Here is a 24,788-nt window from a genome sequence, read left to right as displayed (position 1 = left end):
AAATGACTAAATATGTCATTCTTTTTGGGACGAGTAATTGTGTGGCATAGTATGAAAAATTGAAATGGACTAAGTTAACGAAGGAGTAACAGCCAATGGTGACAATAAAACATTTGCCAATGTTGAAATAAAGTTAACTGAATGCACATACAGTTAAAAGTTGAGCAACTTTATTTAACAACACACGAATAAGGTGATCGTCGGGCATGGTAAGTACATAGAGAAGATATGGTAAAGAATTCGCTTAAAAGTTCTTGAAATTTGGCCTAAGCAAAATGACCAATTCTCATGTCAGGCAGGATGACATCTCTTCAAACACAGGACATATCACTTTGCCTCCTGCCAAGCTAAATGTAAGAATATAACTGCTTAGGCTTTACTGTTGCTGAGAAGATGACTGCAAAAAGTTTTTCGGTTGAAATAGGCAGCAGAGGCACAATTGGATGCCTCGTATTGCAAGAAATCGAGAACTGTGTAGCAACTGGAAATGGGCCATCAAGATAATCTGTGTAGCAACTTTTGGCAACTTGCAGATGTGTTTTCAGCTAGCAGTTACTCCAGACAAAAGCTTGGATCGTTTCGTTGGTCATAACCAGTATCTGTTCTGTGGTAGAAGTTGCAGAACATGATCGCCCAAAAGCAATTTCTGGATTAACTTACAAGGTTCACAAGCCTAGAGAGGGCTCTCAGGGAGCTTTGAGAAGCCAATCTTCTTTAGGCGATTCTTCATAAGGTTTGCCCGTGTTTTTTCTGCACTACCACATTTTATGTCCACAATTTCCACCAACGTCGGTCCCTTTCTATCAGATTTCTGCCTAATAGGAGTTCCATCCACTGAAATGTTTTCTGATTCTAGTATTGGAATTTGAGGAGTTCTACAGTTATAATGCTTCGCCTTCCTGACTATCTCGGGGCCATTTTTATAATCTTCGGATGCCCAGCTTCTGCTAGCTTTATCGATTGATGTTCTTGGCTTTGTTCTTTTAGGACTGGTTGCATCACCAGCAGCAAATGAACAAACAGTAGGAGACCTGTACCTATGTGATACAGATGTCGTAGAAGCAGATGTTTTTGAATCTAATTCTCTTGACATGAGGGCACTGATTGTACCAGTTGTTCCAACTTTAATCGAACCTCCTCCACCCCTTATGTACTCTAATGTCTGAACCATAATTCTCTCCAAATATTCTGAGGTTGCTCTACCAGAATATTTAGATAAACCCTGTGAAATAACAAAATACGTGCATAAGTCCGACTGTGATGGGATAAGTTCATACATAGTCTACTTCTTCATACAATCATTGTTGACATGAATTTATATATCTAGACTCAAAATCTGGTCCATTAAGGAACAGCACAGCAAAAGAGCAAAGAGCACAGTCACATAAAGGCCAATATCCTAAATTTATCAGGAACAAACACATAAACACGAAGATATATAATTGTGACGAGGAACCTAGAAGTAAAGTCATCCGAAGACAATCACGATAATTTTAAAAAGCTGCATTGTAAAGACCTGAAAACCATAAATAAGAGAAAATAAAGCTCACTGGTTAGCATATTCCAGTAAATATTCTATCAGGTTATAAAAGTTCAAACGCCAAAGAGAGCCATACTGGAGTTTTTCATTAAGGGGTATACAGTATACTACTGGGAGAAACCTCTACATGGTTTACCGGCTCTACCGATTCTTAAGATTGGAAATGGAATTATCTTATAAGTACAGACTAGACATGTCTAACAGATGGAACATCAAACATTTTTTCGATTTCCCACCCGGTGTCTGGTACCCACCCGACCAATCTGGATTCTCGCCATTATTAAAGGGCGAAACATTCCCTAGCTGGATTTTTTCCATACCTAGGCTCGAACTCGAGACGTCTGCTTAAGGGTGGATGAATCCTCCCCATCCCACCACAACCCTTGAATGGAACATCAAACATGTTACACAATCAAACCCAACATCAGAAAGGGTAAACAAAGAACTATCATGCTAAATAGAAGCCTAATTGTCTAAGCTACATTCTTTCTCCTGACCAACCATCCCTTTAACAAATTCTTGAAAATGCAAAGAGATGTTGAAATTAGGAACACTTTTATCCTCCTAGACAGAAAGAGCCCTCCAAGTTTTCAATCTATGCATCAACTTGACAAATGTAATAAGACCCATAAGTCCCATATAACTAATACTCAAGAATCACTAGAAGAAGCTGAAAATATAAAAACACCATAAAGATTGAAACTTTGGCAAGTCAACAGAGCAAAAACCTCTGGTTAAAGACGGAGGAATTCTAGGATGGAACATCAAACATATTACCTAATCAAACCCAACATCACAAAGGGAAAACTGAGAAGTCTAATTGTCCTGACCAACCCTCACTCAACAAATTCTTGAAAATGCAAAGATCAGTTGAAATTAGGAGCTCTTTTATCCTCCTAAACAGAAAAAAGTCCCCCAAGTTTTCAATCTATTCATCAACTTGACAAGGGAAACAAGACCCATGAGTCCCATATAACTAATACTCAAGAATCACAAGAAGAAGCTAAAAATGTGGAAAGCACCACAAAGATTGAAACTTTGGCAAATCAATAAAACAGATAGTATCTTAAGCTGAAAACCAATGAAATAACAAAGAAAACAAAAAAGAAGAAATGGCAATTGGAGCCATGAAAAAAGGTTTACCAAATAAAGATGAGCAAATCCCCTCTGTCAATGGCCAGATTTGACAGCAAATATTCAATGCCCTTTGTGTCACTCTACAGAAAAGCATATAATGTTTAGATGATTCATCAATCAATTTCTTATAATTTGTAAAACTTTTTGTTGTTGGCCCCACCCACACCTTTTGTTGCCTCAAATGTGGGGAAGAACTACTTTTTTGACTGTTAATTAAATGTTATCAATTTGAACTTCATTAATCATTCGAAATTTGAAACTTGGCAATTTTTTACTCTTATGAATAGTTTCTTGGAGTTTGAACATTTGAAACGCCTACAATCTCTTTAATAAGTAAAATCTAGCAAAAATATATTCAAAATAAATATATAAATAAATAGACACAATGTTGTGTATCTACACTGAATCTAAAAAATCTCCACCAAATGAATAATACGTTAATAAACTAATGTCCACTTGTAAAAGTAATTAATTTTGAAATATTTATTAGTGTTTGGTGTTCCACTAATTCCTTATATTTACTAAATAATTTCATTGTTATTTAATTCCTGTAGTATAGTCCCACGTTATAATTATAATGTTAATTGTTCACCAACCAAAAATCTCTAAAAAGCAATTACTTTTGGTGGTTCTAACACACTTCAATACATTTTCGAAGAGTCACATTATAGATTTAACTTACTAAAGGAGGGAAATGGTACAAAAGAGAATACAACAACATATTTGGTGTATTCCCACAAAGTGGGATTGAGAGGATAAATATAAAAACCGAGTAGAAAGACTATTTTTGATAAACCCTCTGCTCAAGAAAAAATAGTCCAAAGTAGTCTAGAAAAAAGAAAAACGGAAGTGAAAGCATAACAAAATATTTTGAACAGTAACTATAGCAAAATAATATGATAATTGAAGTAGTAAATACACACCTACACAGACAGGATGGGAAGACATCAGCAGAATGGTAAGGTGCACTTCTACTAAGATTTTTCATATGAGAGATTAAAAACCAAAGCTACATACAACTCAACCAAAAACACAAAAGAAAATATGTTACATTTTCACAAATTAAGGTCTCTACAGGCTAGGCTATTCTATACCTGTTGAAAAATGAGAGTAATAGCAGCAGGTTACATGACACAAAAAGGGGGAGGGGAGTAAGGCAGTTATTGTTTGATGGTCGCGAGAGTCATCTGTTTGCTGTGACACACTGGACTGGGTTAGATTAAACTCTATACATTTCAAAGCACAAAACAGATGCAGGGAATGGAGCGTCCACGTATTTTGTCGATGAAATCCACCATCTACTTGGCAGCATACCAGTTTTTGGCACATTTAGCATCGACAGATAGGTCTACTCTGAGAATATTTTTCCCATTAAAAGGATTGGACATGCAGTGAACCACTATTGCCATGGCTTCTTTTTCAGACTCTTCTGGTCCTTCCAAAATAACTTCATCATGAACCTGTTCCAAGACGAACAATTAAGTACAGTGTCAAACGACGCACACAATCAACTGGTACTGCAAGGCGCATACAACAAATAAGTCTAAGCTATGCAAACATAAAATTCTAAATAGGTCATGCCCTTTCAATTGCATGAAAAAATAATCTTTCTCCTAGTAAACATTCATGAAAATTTTAGCTATAATCTTTTTGTCTGTAGTTAAGCACAACAAATGGCAAAAGTCCAAGACCTATCACCCGAATTAGCAGTAATTGAGGCATCTGACCAAACTTAACTGCAGACAAAAAGATTATAGCTAAAATTTTCATGAATGTTTACTAGGAGAGAGATTATTTTTTCATGCAATTGAAAGGGCATGACATATTTAGAATTAGCAGTAATTGAGGCATCTGACCAAACTTAACGTGAGGTCAAACTTAAGAGGTGAGCTTGAAAGTTGTAGGTGAAGCCTACAGAGAGATATTCAGAGATGTACCAACACAAATATGATAGAAGAATACAGTTTTTTCTGTTATTATTTGTTTTTTCTTTTCCTAAATGAAATGAATCCAGTTGAGGACAACAGAAGGTAAACCTGCAAAAGCAATTTCCATCCAAGCTCCTTTAGTCGTGCATTCTTTGATATCTCTAACATGGCGCACATAGCAACATCTGCGGCACTTCCCTGTCAAAAACTTCAGAAGTCAGCAGTGCATACATGGGGACACACATGAGCAGACAATTTATCAAAAAGAAAAAAAGAGGAGAGACAATGGCAACACACACAAAAAACAAAAATTTTTAAAAAGGCGGGAAGTGTATTAAGATGGACCTGCACTGGAGTATTGATAGCAGCTCGTTCTATGTGACCTTTTACGGATCCAGTTGCATTTTTTACTGACGGAAACCAGCGTGCTCGTCCTAGAAGTGTGTGAACACGTCCGAACTCGCGTGCTTCAAATCTGCGTTGTTCCTGCCACTCTGACACTTCTTTTCTATCACTATACCAACGTTCAACTGTTTCCTTTGCTTCCTTTACAGATACCTAAGTATGAAATAGTATTCATTCAGCTCATACCGACCTAAAAATAATGTACGTATAAAAATCAAGGTAATTAAATAGATATCCAGTTTCACACAAAAAAAAATTGTCTTGAAGATGCTGAAGTACCTTCCAATCGCGTGAGAGTCCAATTGTAGTTTTTCCGTACGCAATTGAAAAATTGAGCATCTTTGCCTTCCTTCTTTCAGAGCCAAAAGCATCCTGAAAAGGAATTTGTAATATATTGCATTAAAATCACAATAAATCAAACTTCTTGCACTAAATTTCTTGTTCGTGGAATTTTCCCTCATGGAAGTAGCTGACAAGGTGTAAAATACTGTCTCCGACAATTATCCTGTTTTCTGCATATTAATTGAAAAGTTTTACCATCCACAATAAGTGTTTGCAGTTACCTTTAGCAGAGGAACTGGTGGTTTGTCTTCACCTGGTTCAGGATGCCACTCAAGAAGTACCTGCCCTTTTTCAACGGCTTCACGGATGTGAGGATACATATTCATAGCAGTCCTTGAATGGAAGTCTCCACCAGCTTTGAATGCACCCAACATGCTCTTACAGTTGGAAAGATGTGCAAGAATCCTTAGTTCCAACTAATTATGAGAAAATTGTTAACTTCTTGCAAGCAATTCAAGAAATGCTAACTATTATAACCAGTAAGCAGCTAGATACCTGCCCATAGTCGGCCACAATCAAGGAATTCCCCTCTGCAGCTACAAAAGCTTGACGAATTTTATACCTATCTTTCTCCAGAGCAGGCTGGTTCTGTATTGTAAAAAAAAAAACTTTGAAACAACATTCTAGTAAAAGTACTGGAACATAAGTGATGACAGATGACCATTGAAGTTCTTACTTGATTTCACTTTACTTGAGCCATGCAAAACAGCATGAGCCCAATTAATGATAAAGGAGAACATTTACAACATTTTAGTAAATTTATAGGTTTATATCAAAACTTGAAAAGAAAATTGTGGTGGTCGACACCTAGAACAAGATAAACCAGTAGCTGATCACATATTTGGGAATCAAAATGCACGACAATCAAGAAGTCAGTGATGGAAATAAACCTGTAAATTTGGTCTCCTTGCAGACAAGCGCCCAGTTTCAGTATTAATATTCAGGGAGCAATGAATCCGTCCATTTTCACCTGACACATCATGACCCTGAGATAGAAAGAGAAATGCTTTTAGAGAACAAATTAGTCAAGACATCAATTTTTGGAAAAAAGCATCACAGCATGGGAAGATATAACTCAGTTTGCCTCAAAACCATCTTCCATGGTGTTATGGCTAGTCTACATTCCACCTCAACCAAACACCTTGTTGGCTACTTCCATCTCCAATCCCTTGTTAACCTATCACAATCAAGAGTCCAAAGAAAGCTCTTGAGTAACCTGTCCTATAGAAAACCATGATTCACCGATTGTGAACACCTAGACTCCTTGAAACAGTGGTGAGGCAACAATAATAATCCATACTAAGGCCTGATTAAACAGTGAGCCGTGAATAACTAGGTCAGGGTAGTTTTTGTCGCTCAAACAAAGTGCACCCGAGGCAAGATTGTTTCTCAGAAATACATATTTGATAAGTAATTTTACTAATATTGGGAAGAGCTTCCATAGACAAGAGGTAAATGATAGAGGAAACACAATAACTATTCTTAACGTCTCATCAGGTAACTTCAGGAAATATCATTCTCACACACTATTACATCAGTAGAAAAATTATTTTAAACAATCAGTTGAGGATTAGTTTTTTTTTCTCCTTTAAATATCCCAGGACCCAGCACGAGCTTAGTGCAACAACAAACAACAACTATGCCTCAGTCTCAAACAAGTATTGGGGTCACCTATATGAATCCTCACTGATCACGCTTCTCCATGTAAACTCATCACATGCCATAATCATGCCAAATAAAAGTAAAAGTAAAAAACTAATACTTGGTAGCAGATTAACTAAAACAACAAATTCGACAGCCAAGTAAAACTTGCCCAGAACTTCTTAGGCTGTTTCATGAGGAAAGATTATATACTACATCACAGAACAAAACACAAAGCAACTTGCCTGCAAGGGGAGGATAAAGTTGGATATTAAAGAGTCTATGGAGCAAACTTCACATAAGGCTGCAATGGCATGACAGGCCTCAATTCCTTTCTGCCCACCTCCAAAGGCGTGGTAGGCTGTTCCATAAGCTGAAACTTCTCGATTTTGACTGAGAGCTTCGTTATTTGTAGCTAAAGCTTCATCAACGCTTGTTTCAGGAACTTCCTCAGCATTGCCATCCACTTCATCAAAAATATCAAAGTCCGCAGAAACTTTGCCAGCGAGAGCCTTCAAAGCATCTCCACTAACAGAAGGCCAGCCACTGGCAGTGAAAATCTCAGTGTCGATAGGATCACAAATCCTATTTAGATGGATTTTACGAAATTTGGTGGGAGCCTTCTTTCCTTCTTCAATTACTTTATCAACATTCGGAACTTTGAATTCTTTCTCATTAGGTAGACTCTCATCAATATTCCTTCTGTAAAGCAATTATTATTGGGAAGATAAAGAACATCAAAGGAGAGGTATTTATAGACTGAATAAGCGCGAAACAATCTGAAGGAAAAAAGAAACTAAAGGCATTATATGCTGCCATTGCTCAACGCGAAATTGTAAAAGAGAAAATACAGCACTCACTAAGGAGATATCTTCAATAAAAGCCAGGGAACTTGTCCATACTGGTCTGAGTTGGAAAATACCCATCTTCTCACTTGGAAGCTAACAACAGTTTCATAATTTTATTGGTCCATACAGGTAATGAAAAATGATGTACTCCTTCATCCCAAATTTATAATCCCTTTTCACTTCAGAGCCAAAGGACGGAACAATTTGACTAAATCATTAAGATGTATAGCATTTTTGGAATGAATTTTTTTTGCAACCTGTAGTATCTTTTGTGTAGCTTATAAAACTATAAATTCTATTTTAAGACAATGAATTAACCTATGTTTGTGTACATTCTACCCTCCCTAGATCCCGCTTTTGGGACTACCAAAATTTGCCAAATCCTTCAAAAAGGGACTCTAATTATGGGATGCTGGACAGAGGTAGTATTTCCTCTCATTGCTGCAGTGTACGTGAAAAGATTCAATGTCACCGACAAATATTTTCAGCAACAATCATTGATCTCAGAACACATCTTGACACAACAACTTTCAGATGCACAGCACAAAAAAAGAGTATCATTGAGATTAGAAGCATGAAGGACAGATTAGGTAGAGTGACATTTCCCATATCCTATCATCTAGACTGAAATGGCGCTAGCATTCTAGGTTAACTTTCTCCTCATCCTAGGGTGTTAAAATTTATATAGTGGGGTAAAATACTGCAACTGCATAACTCCAGAAGGTTAACTGGCTTTCAATGTAGCTGTATATATGGCATCTGCAAATCAATACTTTTGGACTGCAGCAAGAACATAGATCCTCAAAAGTTCAATCTCATGCACAAGCATGGTATCACCTCTCGCACAGGTGAAATCTGCATAGAAGCAGCACGGAGATTGAAATATAGATATTTGTACTTCTTGGTTTTTTGGTGTAGTTGTTTAGGCCCTATACTTGATTCCTCAACTCCCTCCACTTTTGTGAGGGCTTGAGTTTTGGCAATGTATATATTTTGCACCTCCCACGTACCTTAGATAAGCAATTAAACCTAACTTTATTAAACAATACTATAAGGGGGGATAATTTTAAATCAACAAAAGCATGACTGCATTATGGCCCGTGTTCTTCATGTGGTGACTACACCTTCTATACGTATTTTATTCCCCTGTATGGCCTTGCATTGCAGGATTTTCCAAGGACAGCTACTCCACCATGGATGATTTGCATACAGCAAAAATCAGTAATATCCACATTGGTGTAAGATTACAGGGGGGGGGGGCTATTTGGCAACCAGTAAGAGATGAATGAGAAATGTGTTGTAAAATGCAAGTTATTCGACACATAAAACATTTTGATTAAGTTGCTCTGAGAGAAAGTACTTTTGAAAAACTCTATACCTATTCTGGATGCCACCAAAAAACAGCTGACGCAACTGTGTGTCACTTCCAACATTCATGTACTTTGCATCAGCACAGTACTTAGCTGCCCAGTTACGAAATCTATTCACAGCAACCAGTTGCTCAGTTTTAGCAACTTTCTCAATCTCAGCAAGATAGGCACGGTCAACCAGCACACCCTCAGTTTCCATTTGAACTAGAAGCTCACCAAATGGACGCCAGTATTTCTCATAAAATTCATACATGGATCCTTTACGAACTCCATCGAATGTCCAGATCCGTTTAGATAGTTTTTCCTTCAAGCTCTCATAAAGCATCAATGTGCTGATGGAGTCTAATGCAGAATAACAAATCCACAATTCTCGTTCAGTCCTTTGCAACTCTTCAACAGAAGGAATGATGGTTACTTTACCCTCAGTTCCATCTTTCTTCAGCTTTTTCCGACCAAAGATTGTTTTCATAGGTATTTTACCAAACAGACCTTCATCATGGAATAGCCTTTCAGCATGGACCAGTCTAGCATCACACATGACATGGGAATCACCTGTTAGTGCCTCTAATGAATAACCACCCAAAATTCGCCTAGAAGAATCCCAAAGTCGTGCCATGTGCATCGTGTCGGCATGAAAGCCAGATAATTTAAACCCATAATTTTCTATGACGTGGTTGTCGAAGCTATAATTGTGCCAGACCTACAGAAAAACAACTGCATATTATAATTTGCATGTTAATGGTATGACATGCCGGAAATGACTTTAGGCGAAACAAGCCATGAACAAAGACTTTCAATAGACAGCCACGAAAAAAAGCATTTAGAGGAACAACGATCGCCCAAATAAAGATACATCATAAAAGGGCTACCTTTCTGATGGATGGGTCTTGGAAAAACGGAGCAAATTCGACTAATAGGTCCTTGCCACCTCCATCAAGAACATCTACCCAAATACAACATTTCCCATCACCAAAATCAGCATCTGGTCCAGAATAAATACTGAAGCATATAACTTCTCCATGATCAACAGGTGTTTGCTGCTTAACATCAATATTCGCTACCTATGTATGAATGATCAAAAACGGTAAATAAGCTCTAAAGTGGCTGAACAACAAATTTAATTGCAAATACAGAATTCTCCATGTACATGGAAATCACAGATTCACAATAAATCATAAAAACCAAACAAAATTAAGATAGACATGCCTCTGTATCACACGCATGGACAAGATGCTTGTACTGACTTGTAAGCTTGCCGACAACTTCCTTGGCTGCTGATAAATTGTCAACTATATGAACTTTTTCAAACATTGCACCCAGCCTCTCATGGAGGGTAATGTGACCTAAACCTGTTCCTTCATTAGTGGCAATCTTAGTCTCAGTTGCATTCACAAAATCAGTTGTCACGAATTGAATTGCATTCTTTTCCATTTTATTAGTAACTTGCTCCTGGATAACACCTTTTGCTTTGACAGTAACCACCTTGGTATCAGTCCCATTCACACTGTCTCTTATTTGATCAGATGCATTACCCTCCCAAAGTTTATTTGCTTTCTCCAATTTGGCTTCCATAATTTTGCTTGACAATTGCCCACTAAGATGGGAACCTTTTGACAAGGGTTTAAAATGAGATACATTAGTACCATCAACCTTATTTATTGATGTAACTTCATTGTTTCTTGAATGGTTGATACCTACAGATAGTTGTGGCAAATGTTTTTTATACTCTCTCCAGTTTCCAACGTCTTTCTTCTCTCCTCTATTAGGGTTATAAGGTGGTTTGCTTTTTGAAGATGAGCTCCCTCCTGAAATACAGGTTGTGGCAGAATAGCTAGAGGTGATACGTTCACGCATCATTCTCGTATTGACTTCAATCGGGACATCAAATTTTTCATCTTTCACCTTCCGATTTGTGGAGGCAATAACACTGCAATTAGCCGCTGAAATTTTTTTATAACTATTATAGGAGCTTTTTGCTTTAAGAGCTTTAATAGCATCAATTTCAGCATTCCATCCGTAAATACTGTCTTCCTCAATTTTCTGTTGCAATCCACTAGAGAATAACTTTCTTTCATGACTTGATATCTGTTTAATGGGATCACCAAGCACAGCTAAGCTGGACGATGCATTTTCTATACTCCGAGTTTTGCAATCTTCCCCCCTGCAAATGATATTCAATTTGGAATCGGAAAAGAATGTGAGGTTTAATCAATCAGTTATAAACTGGGACTTGGCAACCTACATTAAATAGCTGGCATTATGCTTTCAATTCTCTCCCTATTCATCAGATCATACATGGTCAAAGACATCTTCACAGATATCTAACTGGAATAATATCAGCATTACAGTGGTGGATAAAGAAGCATAAATTCCTCCTCCTTGAAGAACACGAATGACAATCTTTTCAAAAAGAGATTAGATGATATTTCATGATCACCAATACGTTCCAAATTCCCATAATAAACACAAAGTTGACACCCTCCACGGTAATCATAAGGGATTTCGGGGCTGTTCTAGCTCTTTCCTGCGTACATTTTCTTTTCTTAGGATATGATAGAAAGATTGCGCCAGAAAGGATCCTTCTTTTATTTTTTACTTTGATCTTAATCACTCTAGCTTATAAGAAAAGACAAAGATCAGGAATAAAAAGGAGCCCCGCCTACAATAGAAGTTAAGAAACAGCCCTAAAATCTTTCTCCATTGGGACCTGACATTTCTCTTAGGGGTCGTTTGGTATTGGGGATCGGATAAACAAAGTTATCCCACGGATTGAGATATCCCATCATATATATGGCATAACTTATCTCATCATCGTAGTACAAATGGTGAGATAAATAGTTCCAGACTTACCTAATACTTCTAACCAAACATAGGATAAAATAATCCAGCATTTTATTCTGAGATTATCCCTTATCCCTCGTACCAATCGACCCTAATAAAACTGACAATTGGTGGTCCATCATATTCGTCCAAACTGTATTATCAAATATCTACTATGGTACTTTTTTTTGTAACCATAATGTTCAAGCCAGCTTGCGCACACCTCAATTAATTCAATGAGGTACCTGCTACCTCCCAGAAACACAGGTACCGGATAACTTCCGTTCACTAGGCTTGGACAAATGGAAAGAAAACACCTAACGTTGTTTTTGCCTCCGCTTGGAATTGAACCAGAGATTGTCCACTATAGTACTTTTAAGTAACTAAATTACTTTATTAACAACTTCAACAGCAAGGAGGTATTATGGGTGTACAAAAGCATCACTCCACTTAATTCCAAGTGTCTAGGGAGTATATTAAGTCCAGTACATCATCAAAATCCTTCACAAAAATCCAACTACACCAAAAACCCATTTCTGTAAGCATTTAAACTTTACAAAAGACAAGGACAACGAGTAAATTATTACAAAACAAGAAACCCAAATAGTATTCACCCTAAAATCCAAAAGGGGGCATGGAGCGACCAAATAAAACAAAAGATAAGCACCCACGTAGTAAAAACTCCCAAAACAGCAGTAAAACAGAAGAACAAGAAGTTCAAAGTGTACAGAAAGAAACTTTATCAAACAATAGTAGTAATCACATAACATAAGGTATAAAGAATGAAACTTAAACAGTAATAAAGTTAAAAAAGAGTCAAACCTGTGAAGGGGTTTACCAGAAGAAGCCCAAAAAGTGCGAGAAGAGAAAGAATGAGGAGAAAACCAAACATAAGAAGTGGTTTTGAAAGGGGAAGATTGAACAGAAAGACCCAAAAATGCCATAGCTCTGCCAACTAGCTTATTGCTAGTGCAGCTCAAAAGGGAAGACTGAGCGGCCGTGTTGATAAACTTCACAAATATTTATTTTTTTAAAATTTTAACCACACAATAATAAAAAAAGAGTAAAAGGGATTTGTTGGGAGCGGGGGGGGGGGGTGAAACTGTAAAAGTTGGAAACTTTTTTTAGGGTTTTACAAGGGTTTTAATTTCTTGTTTGTCTGGAAGTGGTGTGGTGGTAGAGAAGAACAGAACAAAGACAATCAGTACTGTGTATACTGAGAGAGACAGAGAGAGTAGCTGAGGAGTCTCTAAAACCCTTTTCTTCTCTCTTCTTGAAAAAAAAGGAAGAAAAAAGAGGCCTTTAGCTCACTAGCATGGACTATGTTGTTGTCTGATGTTTTAATAATGCTTTATGGGGGTTTACGCGTCCACTACTCACTAGAGCAAGTCTCACTTATCTATGTTTTGAGCTATGTAAAAATATTAGATTACAAATATAGCAACTAATCATACAGAAATTAATTACTTTTTGTTTAAGTTTTATATTATTGTATAATTTTTAGAATGTATTTACTATTTGATTAAAATTTTAAGGGATTATCGATAGGGATGTGAAAAAATCGAATCGATCGATAAATCGAAAAGAAATGCTATTGAGTTATTGTTACTGGATTATTGGGTTAACTAGTTTTTCATGATTTTATAATAAAAAAATTATCGGGTTATTAATTCGATATTGATATTTTAATATTGGATTATTAGGTAAATCAATAGCCCATTAAGACAGTAATAATTTACTACTTTACCCCTACATAAATATTAAATATTAATATCAGTGTCTTATTTTCTTTTATTTGTGTTGCATTAGTATAGTTCTTTGTTCATGTTAGTTACTAATGTTTCTATTTTATGAGTATTATATAAAGTTACATCATTGTCTTGTCGCACCAAATTATTGTAGAAGTCTTATAATTATTTTATGAGCATTTTTTTATTGGTTAAATCGAAAATCGAACCGTTATGAACTAAAAACCGATAAACCGAAAATCGATAAAAATATCTTATTAGATTGATTATCGATTTAGCGTATTTAAAAATAAAAAATTGATAAATCAAACCGATAATATATAAAACCGAATCAAACCAACCGATGCACACCTAATCTGATTAGATTATCAAGTATAAAATTATTTTAAAATAGAAATTTTAAAAATTGTGAGGGTAGTTTTATTATTTTGTTGTTGGTAATCTTCGTATTATTAATACTCATAATATGTTTCATATAAAATAATATATACGTTTATGTATAACTTATGCGTATATACATACACAAAAGCAAAATTAACTAAACAACGTATAATTTAAGTTGAAACTTTCGCCAAAAATATTTTGCTTTGTACAAAAAACCAAATGGTCCCTTATTAGCGCACATAATTCATAGCAATATCACAAGATTGGCACTTGTAAATGCCAGTTTTTTGAAAAGTTTTTATTAGTTTTATCAAGTTTTGGATTTATTCATATGAGGTAAATTGTTATTAGTTTTTAGAGATTTTGTTGAACTTTAATATAAAGGGAATAACGAGTAAAAAATAATCCAAGTGTGGGTTCTTACAAATACTTTATCAAAGATCTAATTCAAAAACACAATTTTTTTTCCAAAAGTACAACAACACACTCGTGTGATCCCACAAATAAAGTTTGGGTTTGGAAAAGATCGTAATGTACTTTGATGATCAATACAAATAAGTGGTAAATGATCCGATTTCCTAAGTATTTAAGTTATACACTGATGGTATACAAAATTTTTACATTATCAGTGTAACTCGATGACCGTATATAAGAAATCTATGGACATTCATACTGACAAACACTACATCAAAACCCAGAAAATGAAGGGAAAACGGATTTAGTATCTTTCTCTAACACATTTAGGTTTATTACTTGCAATACGATCGACATGACTTGTAATAGTTTGCAATGCAGGTGGTGATTTGTAAGTGTCTTCTGCAGTTTCCTCCTTATGATCATCTTCGTGTTTCTTGATATTCAATATATAATCTAAAGCAGTCACTACTTCACTGATTAAAGGTCGCGTACTGGCATCCTCTTGCAGGCACATTGCTGCAACTGTTAGAGCTTTATACAATGCCTTCATCGGGTAGTTCCCCCGTAGCAATGGATCTGCCATTAAGTGCAACTTCTTCTTGTCGGTGATCAGTGGTCGTGCCTGCCCATCAATTTGTCAAATAAAGATAGGTTCCTAATTGCTTAAATAGTGACTAGGCACGGAGTTTAACAAAGATAACACTTTTGGCACTAACAGTCTAGAAAGGAAAACGTGTCATATAAACTGAAACGATGGAGTAAAACGTTATAAACTTACCCACTTGATGAGGTTCTTTTCTTCGCTAGGTCTGGAGCTGTCGATGACTCTTCTTCCTGTGATTATTTCTAATAAGACTACCCCGAAGCTATATACATCGGACTTAACGGTCAATTTACCTGTGCAAGCATAGTCAGGTGCACAATAACCATAGGTTCCCATGACCCTGGTGGACACATGAGTCCTGTCACCTGTTGGACCTAGCTTGGCAAGTCCAAAATCAGAAAGCTTGGGATCAAAATTCTCATCTAAAAGTATGTTGGATGATTTAAAGTCCCGATAAATCACTGGAGGATTAGCCGTTTCATGCAAGTATGCAAGTCCTCTTGCTGCTCCAGCTGCAATTTTCATCCTCGTATACCAATCAAGAGGCTTTTGATCAGGACCAAGTTCTGCCATACAAAGGGAAATTTCAACAAAGGCAAATATCAAACTCAAGATCATGTCATCAACGTTATATTATTGTCAATGACACTCATTGATCAAGTTATTGGATGGATAAATGGATATGCATATTTTGAGTTCTTCAATTAACGGAAGTTGGAGATGGTCGGATATGAATGCATACCAAGAAGGTGGCCTTCTAAAGAATCATTTGGCATGAACTCGTAAACTAATATTCTCTGATCACCGTCTGAACAGTATCCTACCAAATTGACAAGGTTAGAGTGACGGAGAAGACTCAACAGCAGGACCTCCACAAGGAACTCTTTAGTTCCTTGGAAACCATTCCTGTCAAGTTGCTTCACAGCAACATCCTAAAGCAACATGAAAAGAACAATAGTTAAATCATTTTCCCTTGGTTTTTCTTTTAGCGTTGAAGAAAGCTAATCAATTTTCGAACCAAAGAAATACGGGGACAGTACCATATTCTTGCTTTTAATGTGGCCTTTGTACACTTTCCCAAAACCACCTGAACCAAGAAAACATTCACAGTCGAAGTTTTGAGTTGCAACACACAACTCACGGAATGTGAAGGCTTGAGCTGAAATGTTCCCTTTCCCAAACTTTTCTATTTCTGTAGCTATGTATCTCCTTCTGCTGCTATCTGAATATTTTGCACAAACAGAAAACAAACAATCACTCAATGACTTGTTCGAAAGCAATATTAGTGTACGGTGTTCATTAGTCATTCGCAAGGTTTCAACCAAAAACACAATGAACAACAAATTGTGGGGAAACGAAAGTGAAAGAGGGACCATCATACCGATAATATAAGGGAAAAGTGTAAAAGTACTCCTATACTCTATGATATATCTAAATTTACCCTTGTTATACTTTCTAATCATTCATACGCATGTTGTTAGCAAATAGTTACATCTCGTATTTGCCTCCAACATAGGGTAATTTCATATCATAGTCAAAGGAAGAGGAGTAAATTTGGACCTTTTTCTCGAAGTATTTTGACACGTGGAAACGGGATCTACCACATTGTAACTCGTTAAAGTCAAGGCCAAATAATTTGTTAACGGCAAGGGCATGATTGACATATAACTGCGAGAAAAATTACGATATATTTGTGTAGAAGAAGGTACATTTTGACATTTTTCTCGAAGTATTTTAAAACGTAGAATTTATCTACCTACTCCACATTGGAACTTATTAGCGTCAAGGACCAATAGCTTGTTAAAACAAGAGCATGAATGACATGTAAAGGAGAGTAAATTTACGGTAGTTCACATAGAAGAAGGTAAATGTGGACATTTTCTCGAAGTATTTTGACATGTAGAATATACCCACTCCACATTGGAGCTCATTAAAGTCGAGGGACAATAATTTGTTAACAACAAGAGCATGAATGATGTATAACAGAGAGTAAAATTACGACACTTCATATAGAAAAAGGTAAACTCGGACACTTTTCTCAAAGTATTATGACAAGTACAATCTACCCACTCCACATTGGAGCTCGTTAAAGTAAAACAACAACAAACATACTCAGTGTAATCCCACAAGATTGGAGCTCGTTAAAATCAAACAACAACAACAACAACAACATACTCAGTGTAATCCCACAAGATTGGAGCTCGTTAAAGTCAAACAACAACATACTCGGTGTAATCACACAAGATTGGAGCTCGTAAAAGTCAAACAACAACAACAACATACTCAGTGTAATCTCACAAGATTGGAGCTCGTTAAAGTCAAACAACAACAACATACCCAGTGTAATCCCACAAGATTGGAGCTCATTTAAAGTCAATGCCGACTAATTTGTTAACGCCAATGCGCAAATGACTTATAATGGAGAGCAAAATTACCATATTTCCAAAGTAAATTCAGACATTTCCCATAACATAATACATAAAATACAGAAAACACAGAAAGTCCTCTAATTTCGCCAGAAAATACTTGCAAGAAAAATTGCAGAATCTACCACAACAACACACTTAGACTAAAAAAGATGAGAGGAAAACACGTATCATAATTACCAGTTTTAAGAGAAATGTTGGCAAATTGTGTTGGAGAATTGGCGTTTTTGTATTGATGAATGATGCTATCTTCATAAGAGGCAATATGATTCTTATCATCCACCGGCATACAACATGGAAACCAATTCATCCATCCTCTTTTCGCTAATCTACCTAATACCATATCTTAGGCACAATTTTTCAAAATCATCAATAAAATTTTCGACCTAATTTGAAATTTTTATTTTTTTCGAAACGAATTCAAATAATACCAACACACACTCATAAACTTTATCATCAATTTTTTTTGCAATAGGAAAATTAGAACATTTTTGAATCCCAAAATATTAGCCCCTAATTTTCCCGTCAAAGGTGAACCGTGCGGCGACGGTTCACCGGAGAAAAAAAAACCTAAGAGAAAGAGACTATTTATATGTTAAGTCCTCTTTCTCAGGTGAAAAAACAAGAAATGCATTGCGCCTTTACATATTTTTGTCATGAAATGAAATAAAATATAAAATATGTTTCTTCCTTTTTTAAAAAAAGTAATATAAAAAAAAAAAAATAATAATAAATATATATATATATATATATATATATATATATATATATATATATATATATATATATATATATTAAAGCCAAAAATTCCGGTATAAAAGGAAAAACTATATTTTGTTGACCTTGAGTGGTTGAGAAAGAACGAGTTTTCTTTAGAAAATTCCAAGCTTTACACTTATAATTTAATTGAAATGTCAGATCAATCAAGTTAATCAAGGACTATGCTGTCGAGTGACGATTGACCGAGACATCAACTAATCTATATATGTTGACATAGCGTATTTATAGAGCTTATGTCAATGATACATTTTCGTGGAAATAATAAACAAAAAGTTTCTTTATGCATAATAATATAAAATTAATGATTTTTCTGTTAAGCGGACGAGTTTAAAACATCAAATTATGCTATGATATGCATGCAAGATAAGGTGAAGCCTCTGTAAGTTTTAGAGGATTTTTCCTGTAATCGCACCGCTTGTCATCCCGTGTGTATTATTATATTTTTGTTTAGGATTTGTCTTAGACCTTTTTGGCCAACATCCACAATCAATATCTAAAGCAGCTTTACAACATTGAGGACCAAGTAAATGGGGTTGAAATCAACACAATTAGGAACATCATTAACTGATGCGAAATTATTATGAGTAAAAATTATTATGAAAGATTTTAGAATTTGTGGTGTTTATATGCAGAAATTATTATGAGTAAAAAATATCAAGAAATAGTGACATTAATGTTCTATCAGTTTATTTTTTTGTTTTGTTACTGTTAACATTTAATGATATACTACTATATTTGAAAGACGTTATTAGTATTAGTATTTATTGCTTCTTTAGGAAGGGGTTACTTTAAATTGGTTAATGAATTAATTACTTATGTTATGTCTAGTTAATTTCAATCCTTGACCATTCATTTAATTCGATATTATATTCTCAAAATTAGAAAAGAAAAACAAATATGTATGTGATGTTATCCAAATAACAAAGATCCAACCTATAAAGAATGATCTCTTTATTTATATTTATAACTTAAGAGTAAATTGAAAATGTTTTTTTTATGTCAAGCCAAAATTTTCATCTAACATGCAACTCTTTATGAACAGTCATAAATATAGTATAAATGATCTTTATGACTCCAAAATCTCCCTATAAATACCTTTACAATTTCACACAAAATCCACCAAACATCATCCAAAAACAAAAAACAAAAAATCTCAAAACTGGGATTTTTAATTTTTTTTCAAGAAATGATGGCAACAAAATCCCTAAAGGTATTTGCATTTTTCAGTATATTATGCATGACAAATTCACTAGTCATGGCTAGATTTGATCCAATTAGATTGGGACCAAGTCCTAATGATGATGGAGTTGTTGAATGTTGGTCATCACTTAAGAGCATAAATGGTTGTGTAAAAGGAGTTTATAAAGTATTTACTGGTATTGGATGGCTTGATGCTTCTTGTTGTGAAGTGGTTAATGGGATTGATAGTAAATGTTGGTCTAAACTTTTCCCTTTTAATCCAAGTTTAGGTTATATATTGATGTATTATTGTAGCATTGCTGCTCCTGCACCATCTCCAATATCTGCAATTTGAGAGTATTTGATTGAATATGGTGTATGTGTTTTTGGGAGTGGGGTAGAGTGGGGTGGGGGTATTCTTTTTTTTTTTTTAATACTTTGTTATGAAGAAAGGTTCTTGGATGGTGTTCACATGATGGAATAAACTTTTGCTTGTGTGTTTCTTGAAAGAGAGTTTATATTAGGTGTATGGATAGTCCAAACAACTTTTCCTCTTCGGATGATTCAGGCAAATGTCTTTTTCTTAGGTCCCATTTTAGATCTTGTCTCTATTTTTGAAAGTTGAATGATACTAAACTTTAAGAAATTACTCTTTCAAACGTTGTTATACTCGAACGTAACTTCTACTCATATATTTTTCAACCCTACAAACAAAACATTATAGTGTTATTCAACGTTTGCAATAACTTTTAAAAAAAAGAAGTTAGACAATGATCTAAAGCTTCCTCTTCCAACTACTACTACATACTCTTTAATTCTCTAAGCATGGAACAAAAGCAGAATAAACATACAAGGAAATGGTTCATTTTCTCTTGTTGGCAAGTGGTTGATCCTCCTCTTCCTCATCATCATCGTCATCTTCGTCACTAGTTATGAGAGAAATTGAGGAACAAGAAGCTTCTAGTTCGTAATAGTAAAGATGGATCAAAAGCATAAGGAAAAGCAGGGGCAACTAAACAGAACAAGTTCTTTTTTTGGTTTCCCATCCAATATCCGGTACCCACATTAGAGTCCGACTATATTCGGATTCATGCTGTGTGGGCCCCATTCAGGGGGAAGAGCCTTACCCCAGATTCGCTCCGCCAGGTCAACTTACACATATTTCAACAACTTCCACAGGATACTTTCTACCTCTCACCAAACATTTAAGTGGATAACTCTATTTGTCGAGGCTTGAACAAATGAAAAAAAATCACCTAGTGTGTTTGGATTTAATCCTAAGACTCCATAGTTCTCAAAAACCTCATGGACTGCTAGTCCACATCCAAGGGGGGTAATACACAGGGTTGTCATTAACAAGCACCAAAAAGAAGAAAAAAACAGTGCTCCTCACTCCACAATTACTTCAATAGAACATAATCTATTAACATGCAATACCGAAAGTTAGCAGCTTGAGGAACAATTACTAACAGTTAAAACAAGAAACCTATTGCAGCACAGAAAAAATTTCAGAGCTTTAATACACCGTAAGCAAGGAGCAATGAAATTTGATACAAGAAGTTGTTCAAACAACTAGAGAAGCAGAAAACCGAGCAAGAATCCAAAACCCGCCATTAAAGATCACAACTTTTTCAAGAATTATAAGAGTGTAAGTTGGAAGATTGTGTAATACCACAATGAGCATGGAAGCAAAATAAAAAAAGGAAATAAACAGAGCCCTTCACTCTACAATTTCTTCAAAAGAACACAACTTAGTAACTTACAATACCTAAAGTTAGCAGCTTGGAGAACAAACAGTAACATTTTGAAATAAAAAAGGTTGTTGTAAAGAACAAACACTAACACAGCAAAATCCTTTTGTTTTAGGATCAAAACGAGTAATCCAGTACATGTTTCCTCTCAAGACTCTTTGAAAGAATTGGCAAAACAAGCAAATTTAATTTGCAAAAGTCCAATAATCATGAGCTTCCTGTTAAAACACTTAGCTCCCTATCACTCAACCAACAAGTAATTTAAAATGAACGTTTATGCTTGAGGACACAGAAGATATCATGTATATTCCTTGCTCCTGTCCCCCTCCAAAATGGATATATGCATCTCTAAAAGTTACAACATGAACTCCCAGATATCTACCTTGTAATCAGCAATTTGCTTCATAACTGCGATCAATTCCAGAGAGAAGACTTTAGTCCATGAGAGTTGCACAGAAATGAAAACCAATCCAATAGTTAAGTAAATGAATTGAGGCACTTCTACTTACCAAAATAATAATTCGTGTCAATGCATAGCAAGCTTGATGTTCAATTAATTCGTTACCACTTAATTGTTTGCTATAGTGTTGTGTCACCCAACTCTTTTTTATGATAAAGTAAATTTTTATTCACTTCTTATACACATATAACTACCACAAACATACTTTTCCCCTTCTCCCATTCTATTGGTGTAAGTGAAGGCTCTTTTTCTCTCTCCCGTTGCTTTGGTTCAATACAGGGGAAAAAACACAAAAAAAGACCTTGCTATCACACCTATTCTCAAATCTATCTCCGATACATGGTATATAGGACATGTCTTTGATCACACAATTATTATACATCCTGTAAGTTCAGTGTAAGAAGGCCTAGAGAATTCAAAGCAGACCCATCGTCCATATGATAATAGAGTTGACCGGCGCAGTCTGAAGGATTCTATGTTAGTTGTTTACTTGATTTCAGATAGACTACAACAACTCCATGCATTTACAACTATAGTGACATTTAAACTTCCAAACAACTTTATTAATTTTCCAAAATACAGCACCATGAAACAAATGTACTTGATAGTTTCAACTAAAATACAGCACGATACAAATTTTTCCACGTAATAGAATTACAATCTGAAATAAATAATATGATTCGAACAAACCAATTTGAAAACGAACATGCTGCAAAATAATTCTTAATTAACTACCTGTAATACAAAACTGCTTCCCCATTAACTGCCTGCTACTTCTTTTTGCTGTTTGACCCTGATGGGTTAGCTGAATATGCCTTAAGCCTTGATGTAGATAGATTATGCTCAGCTTGTTTCTTTCGTTTCCTACTTCGCCTGGATTGTTTGCTTGTGTCTCCGTCAGCTTCCTCTTGTTTCCTTTTCCTATCATCTGTCTCACCTTCAACTTTTTCCTTATTATCAAACTTCGGCTTCTTGTCAGATTTTGGCATATCTTTCAGTTGCAACATTTTCATACGGGATACCTTCCATTCCTTTTCTCTATATGGCGCTATCTTCTTCAAAGGGACATACTGATTTAACTCCTTATCCTCCATCATTAGCACCTCTGCTGGAGCAAGCCCGAATCTCTTAGGTTTGACAGGCCTATACTTAAATCTTGTCTTTAAATCCTCAATAGTATCCTCATAGTCCAATTTATAATACTCCTCCATTAGTTCTTCTCTAACTGCCTTCATTACTGCATTGGTCCGCTTCCGTTTCTTCTTCCGTTTACCTTCTTCAGCAACCTCATCATCATCATCTCCACTTACTTTGTTGTCATCTGTTGTTTGCTCATGATCACCTTCATTCTCTATAGCTTTCAGAAGTTTTTCCCTAGTTGATAGAAAACCATCACGAGGCTTGTCCACATTATCCCATCCCTTGGGGAGTCCTAGTAACTCATCTTCCTTGTCAAAATCTGGCTTCTCAAGTTCATCCCCATCATTTCCAAATTCAGGATCCATATCATCTCCCTCATAGTAGGCATCACCAAAAGACGCCTTCATCTTTCTATCGTACTTATCTGGATCAAATTCTTCCTCCAAATCATCCACATCCAACAAGCAAACACCATCATCTCCTATCCCAGCAGTCTCCTTAATCTTCTCAAGCTTCTCCTTCATCTCCTTCTTCTTCAAGTTCTTCAATCGTTTCAACTCCTCTTTTCTCTCCTCTTCCGCCTGCACCATTCTCTCTTCCTTTCTCTCCCTCTGCAACTTCCTCACATTTGGCTTTTTCCTCACTGATCCCTCCACCTTCCTTGAATGTCCCCACACTCTATCACCTGCATTTTCCTCAAATCTGAAATTAAACTCCCTCTCATAATCCTCTTGTCTCTCAATCTCCTCCTCATCCTCCGAAAATTCCACCTCCTCCATCATCATTTCATCCCCTCTCTTACTACTTTTCTTATCATCCCTCCACATCTCCTTCCTAAAAAAATCCTTTAAAAACACTGTCTCCTCATCCAACTTATCATCCTCCCCGAAAAACTCATCCAACTTCTTAGTAAACTCCGGGTCACCCTCCTCCTCGTCTTTCTCAATCTCTTTCACCTTAAACAAGTCCTCCTCCTCTTCCTCATCATCCTCCTTAACAGCATTTAAAAACTCGTCTCGCAAATCATCTTGCTCCTCGGAATATGTCTTCACTTTATTCTCCTCCTCCTCCTCTTCATCTCCGAATTCCGGACCTTCCTCAATCAAATGCTTAGAGACTACATCCTTTAAATACATTGGCTTTTTCTTTTTCATTTTCTTCTCCTTATCCTCCTCCGACTCAGAATTTGTTTCAGAATCAGAATCGAATAACTTAGCATCTTTGGTATTCAAAACTGGGTCACCTTTTTTTATCTTAAGCAAACCATCAAAGAACTTTAAATTACTTGAAGGGTCCAAATCCTCTTCTTCTTCGTCTTCTTCGTCATCGGATGCTGTGTCGGAGTCATCAACAATGCCTTTCTTCTTCAGCTCTTCCAGCTTTTGCAAGTCCTCTCTTTTCTTGTTGTGCTCGTACCGGCGGGCGAATTCCTCGTTGATCTCAATCTTGTCCAGCTCATCATAGTCACCCTCAAATAGCTTCAATACCATTTTTCTCTTTACGGCTACGGCGGCGGCGGCGGCGGCGGCCGGCGAATTCAAGTTTATTGTCTCTGTTTTAGGGTATTGGAAGTGAGGACCAACAGCAAAGATTTAGGGTTTATGTTGCCCAGGAAATTGAGGGCGTAAGGAAAAGGAAAAAATTGGGGGAAAAAAAAAGAACTTAATTAAAATAGTTTTTCATAAAAATATTTTTGAAGAAAAAGAAGTTTATATTTTGGTAATGATAGCAGATTGGGCAAAACCACTAAAGGAAAAAATCTATTCAATTAGCAAAAAAGCCTAATTTTTTTGAATCGAATTAAGGGTTTATTCATTGTTTATTTGAGGTAAATTTGAAATTGTTCGAAAAGTGATTTTGATAATTAG

The 24,788-nt window shown here is 35.9% G+C and overlaps 4 protein-coding genes across 5 annotated transcripts; all 4 read right to left on the bottom strand.

Annotated features, from left to right (window-relative positions):
• Positions 1-99: 99 nt before the first annotated feature.
• Positions 100-2,948, bottom strand: LOC129893362 (uncharacterized). 2 transcript variants are annotated; one of them, XM_055968882.1, is made up of 2 exons: positions 2,684-2,948; positions 100-1,222 (listed from the first exon to the last, which is right to left on the bottom strand). In XM_055968882.1, exon 2 carries the CDS (start codon positions 1,169-1,171, stop codon positions 674-676), a length of 498 nt encoding a protein of 165 aa, XP_055824857.1. In that variant the 5' UTR covers positions 1,172-1,222; positions 2,684-2,948; the 3' UTR covers positions 100-673. The 2 variants fall into 2 exon arrangements, with proteins under 2 accessions (XP_055824857.1, XP_055824858.1); XM_055968883.1 differs by lacking the exon at positions 2,684-2,948 and adding an exon at positions 2,318-2,636.
• A 682-nt stretch (positions 2,949-3,630) lies between these two features.
• On the bottom strand, positions 3,631-13,356 carry LOC129891267 (DNA polymerase I B, chloroplastic/mitochondrial-like). The gene is made up of 12 exons (XM_055966564.1): positions 12,854-13,356; positions 10,414-11,372; positions 10,081-10,268; positions 9,220-9,911; positions 7,239-7,695; positions 6,243-6,338; positions 5,848-5,940; positions 5,574-5,768; positions 5,290-5,382; positions 4,951-5,163; positions 4,714-4,803; positions 3,631-4,137 (listed from the first exon to the last, which is right to left on the bottom strand). The coding sequence occupies exons 1-12, from the start codon at positions 12,973-12,975 to the stop codon at positions 3,976-3,978; spliced, it is 3,360 nt and encodes a 1,119-aa protein (XP_055822539.1). The 5' UTR covers positions 12,976-13,356; the 3' UTR covers positions 3,631-3,975.
• A 1,339-nt stretch (positions 13,357-14,695) lies between these two features.
• On the bottom strand, positions 14,696-18,246 carry LOC129893212 (probable serine/threonine-protein kinase PBL23). The gene is made up of 5 exons (XM_055968707.1): positions 17,791-18,246; positions 16,225-16,406; positions 15,927-16,116; positions 15,359-15,750; positions 14,696-15,202 (listed from the first exon to the last, which is right to left on the bottom strand). Exons 1-5 carry the CDS (start codon positions 17,951-17,953, stop codon positions 14,882-14,884), a joined length of 1,248 nt encoding a protein of 415 aa, XP_055824682.1. The 5' UTR covers positions 17,954-18,246; the 3' UTR covers positions 14,696-14,881.
• A 3,162-nt stretch (positions 18,247-21,408) lies between these two features.
• LOC129891828 (uncharacterized) lies at positions 21,409-24,586 on the bottom strand. The gene is made up of 2 exons (XM_055967313.1): positions 22,516-24,586; positions 21,409-21,728 (listed from the first exon to the last, which is right to left on the bottom strand). The coding sequence occupies exon 1, from the start codon at positions 24,408-24,410 to the stop codon at positions 22,551-22,553; it is 1,860 nt and encodes a 619-aa protein (XP_055823288.1). The 5' UTR covers positions 24,411-24,586; the 3' UTR covers positions 21,409-21,728; positions 22,516-22,550.
• Between the last annotated feature and the right edge of the window lie 202 nt (positions 24,587-24,788).

Source organism: Solanum dulcamara, chromosome 6 (assembly GCF_947179165.1).
Source record: "Solanum dulcamara chromosome 6, daSolDulc1.2, whole genome shotgun sequence".
Taxonomy (NCBI): domain Eukaryota; kingdom Viridiplantae; phylum Streptophyta; class Magnoliopsida; order Solanales; family Solanaceae; genus Solanum; species Solanum dulcamara.
The sequence above is the reverse complement of the archived record's forward strand: the minus strand, read 5'-3'. Positions and strand labels throughout refer to the sequence as shown.

Excerpts from the sequence above, each read along its gene's own strand:
- LOC129893362 (XM_055968882.1), bottom strand. The coding sequence starts at position 1,171 with ATGGTTCAGACATTAGAGTACATAAGGGGTGGAGGAGGTTCGATTAAA.
- LOC129891267 (XM_055966564.1), bottom strand. The coding sequence starts at position 12,975 with ATGGCATTTTTGGGTCTTTCTGTTCAATCTTCCCCTTTCAAAACCACT. Across the intron at positions 6,339-7,238 it reads ACTTTATCCTCCCCTTGCAG|GGTCATGATGTGTCAGGTGA; the intron begins GCAAGTTGCTTT and ends TTTCTATCTCAG. Across the intron at positions 5,164-5,289 it reads GACTCTCACGCGATTGGAAG|GTATCTGTAAAGGAAGCAAA; the intron begins GTACTTCAGCAT and ends TTTCATACTTAG.
- LOC129893212 (XM_055968707.1), bottom strand. The coding sequence starts at position 17,953 with ATGGTATTAGGTAGATTAGCGAAAAGAGGATGGATGAATTGGTTTCCA. Across the intron at positions 16,407-17,790 it reads CAACATTTCTCTTAAAACTG|ATAGCAGCAGAAGGAGATAC; the intron begins GTAATTATGATA and ends CAAAATATTCAG. Across the intron at positions 16,117-16,224 it reads ACATTAAAAGCAAGAATATG|GATGTTGCTGTGAAGCAACT; the intron begins GTACTGTCCCCG and ends ATGTTGCTTTAG.
- LOC129891828 (XM_055967313.1), bottom strand. The coding sequence starts at position 24,410 with ATGGTATTGAAGCTATTTGAGGGTGACTATGATGAGCTGGACAAGATT.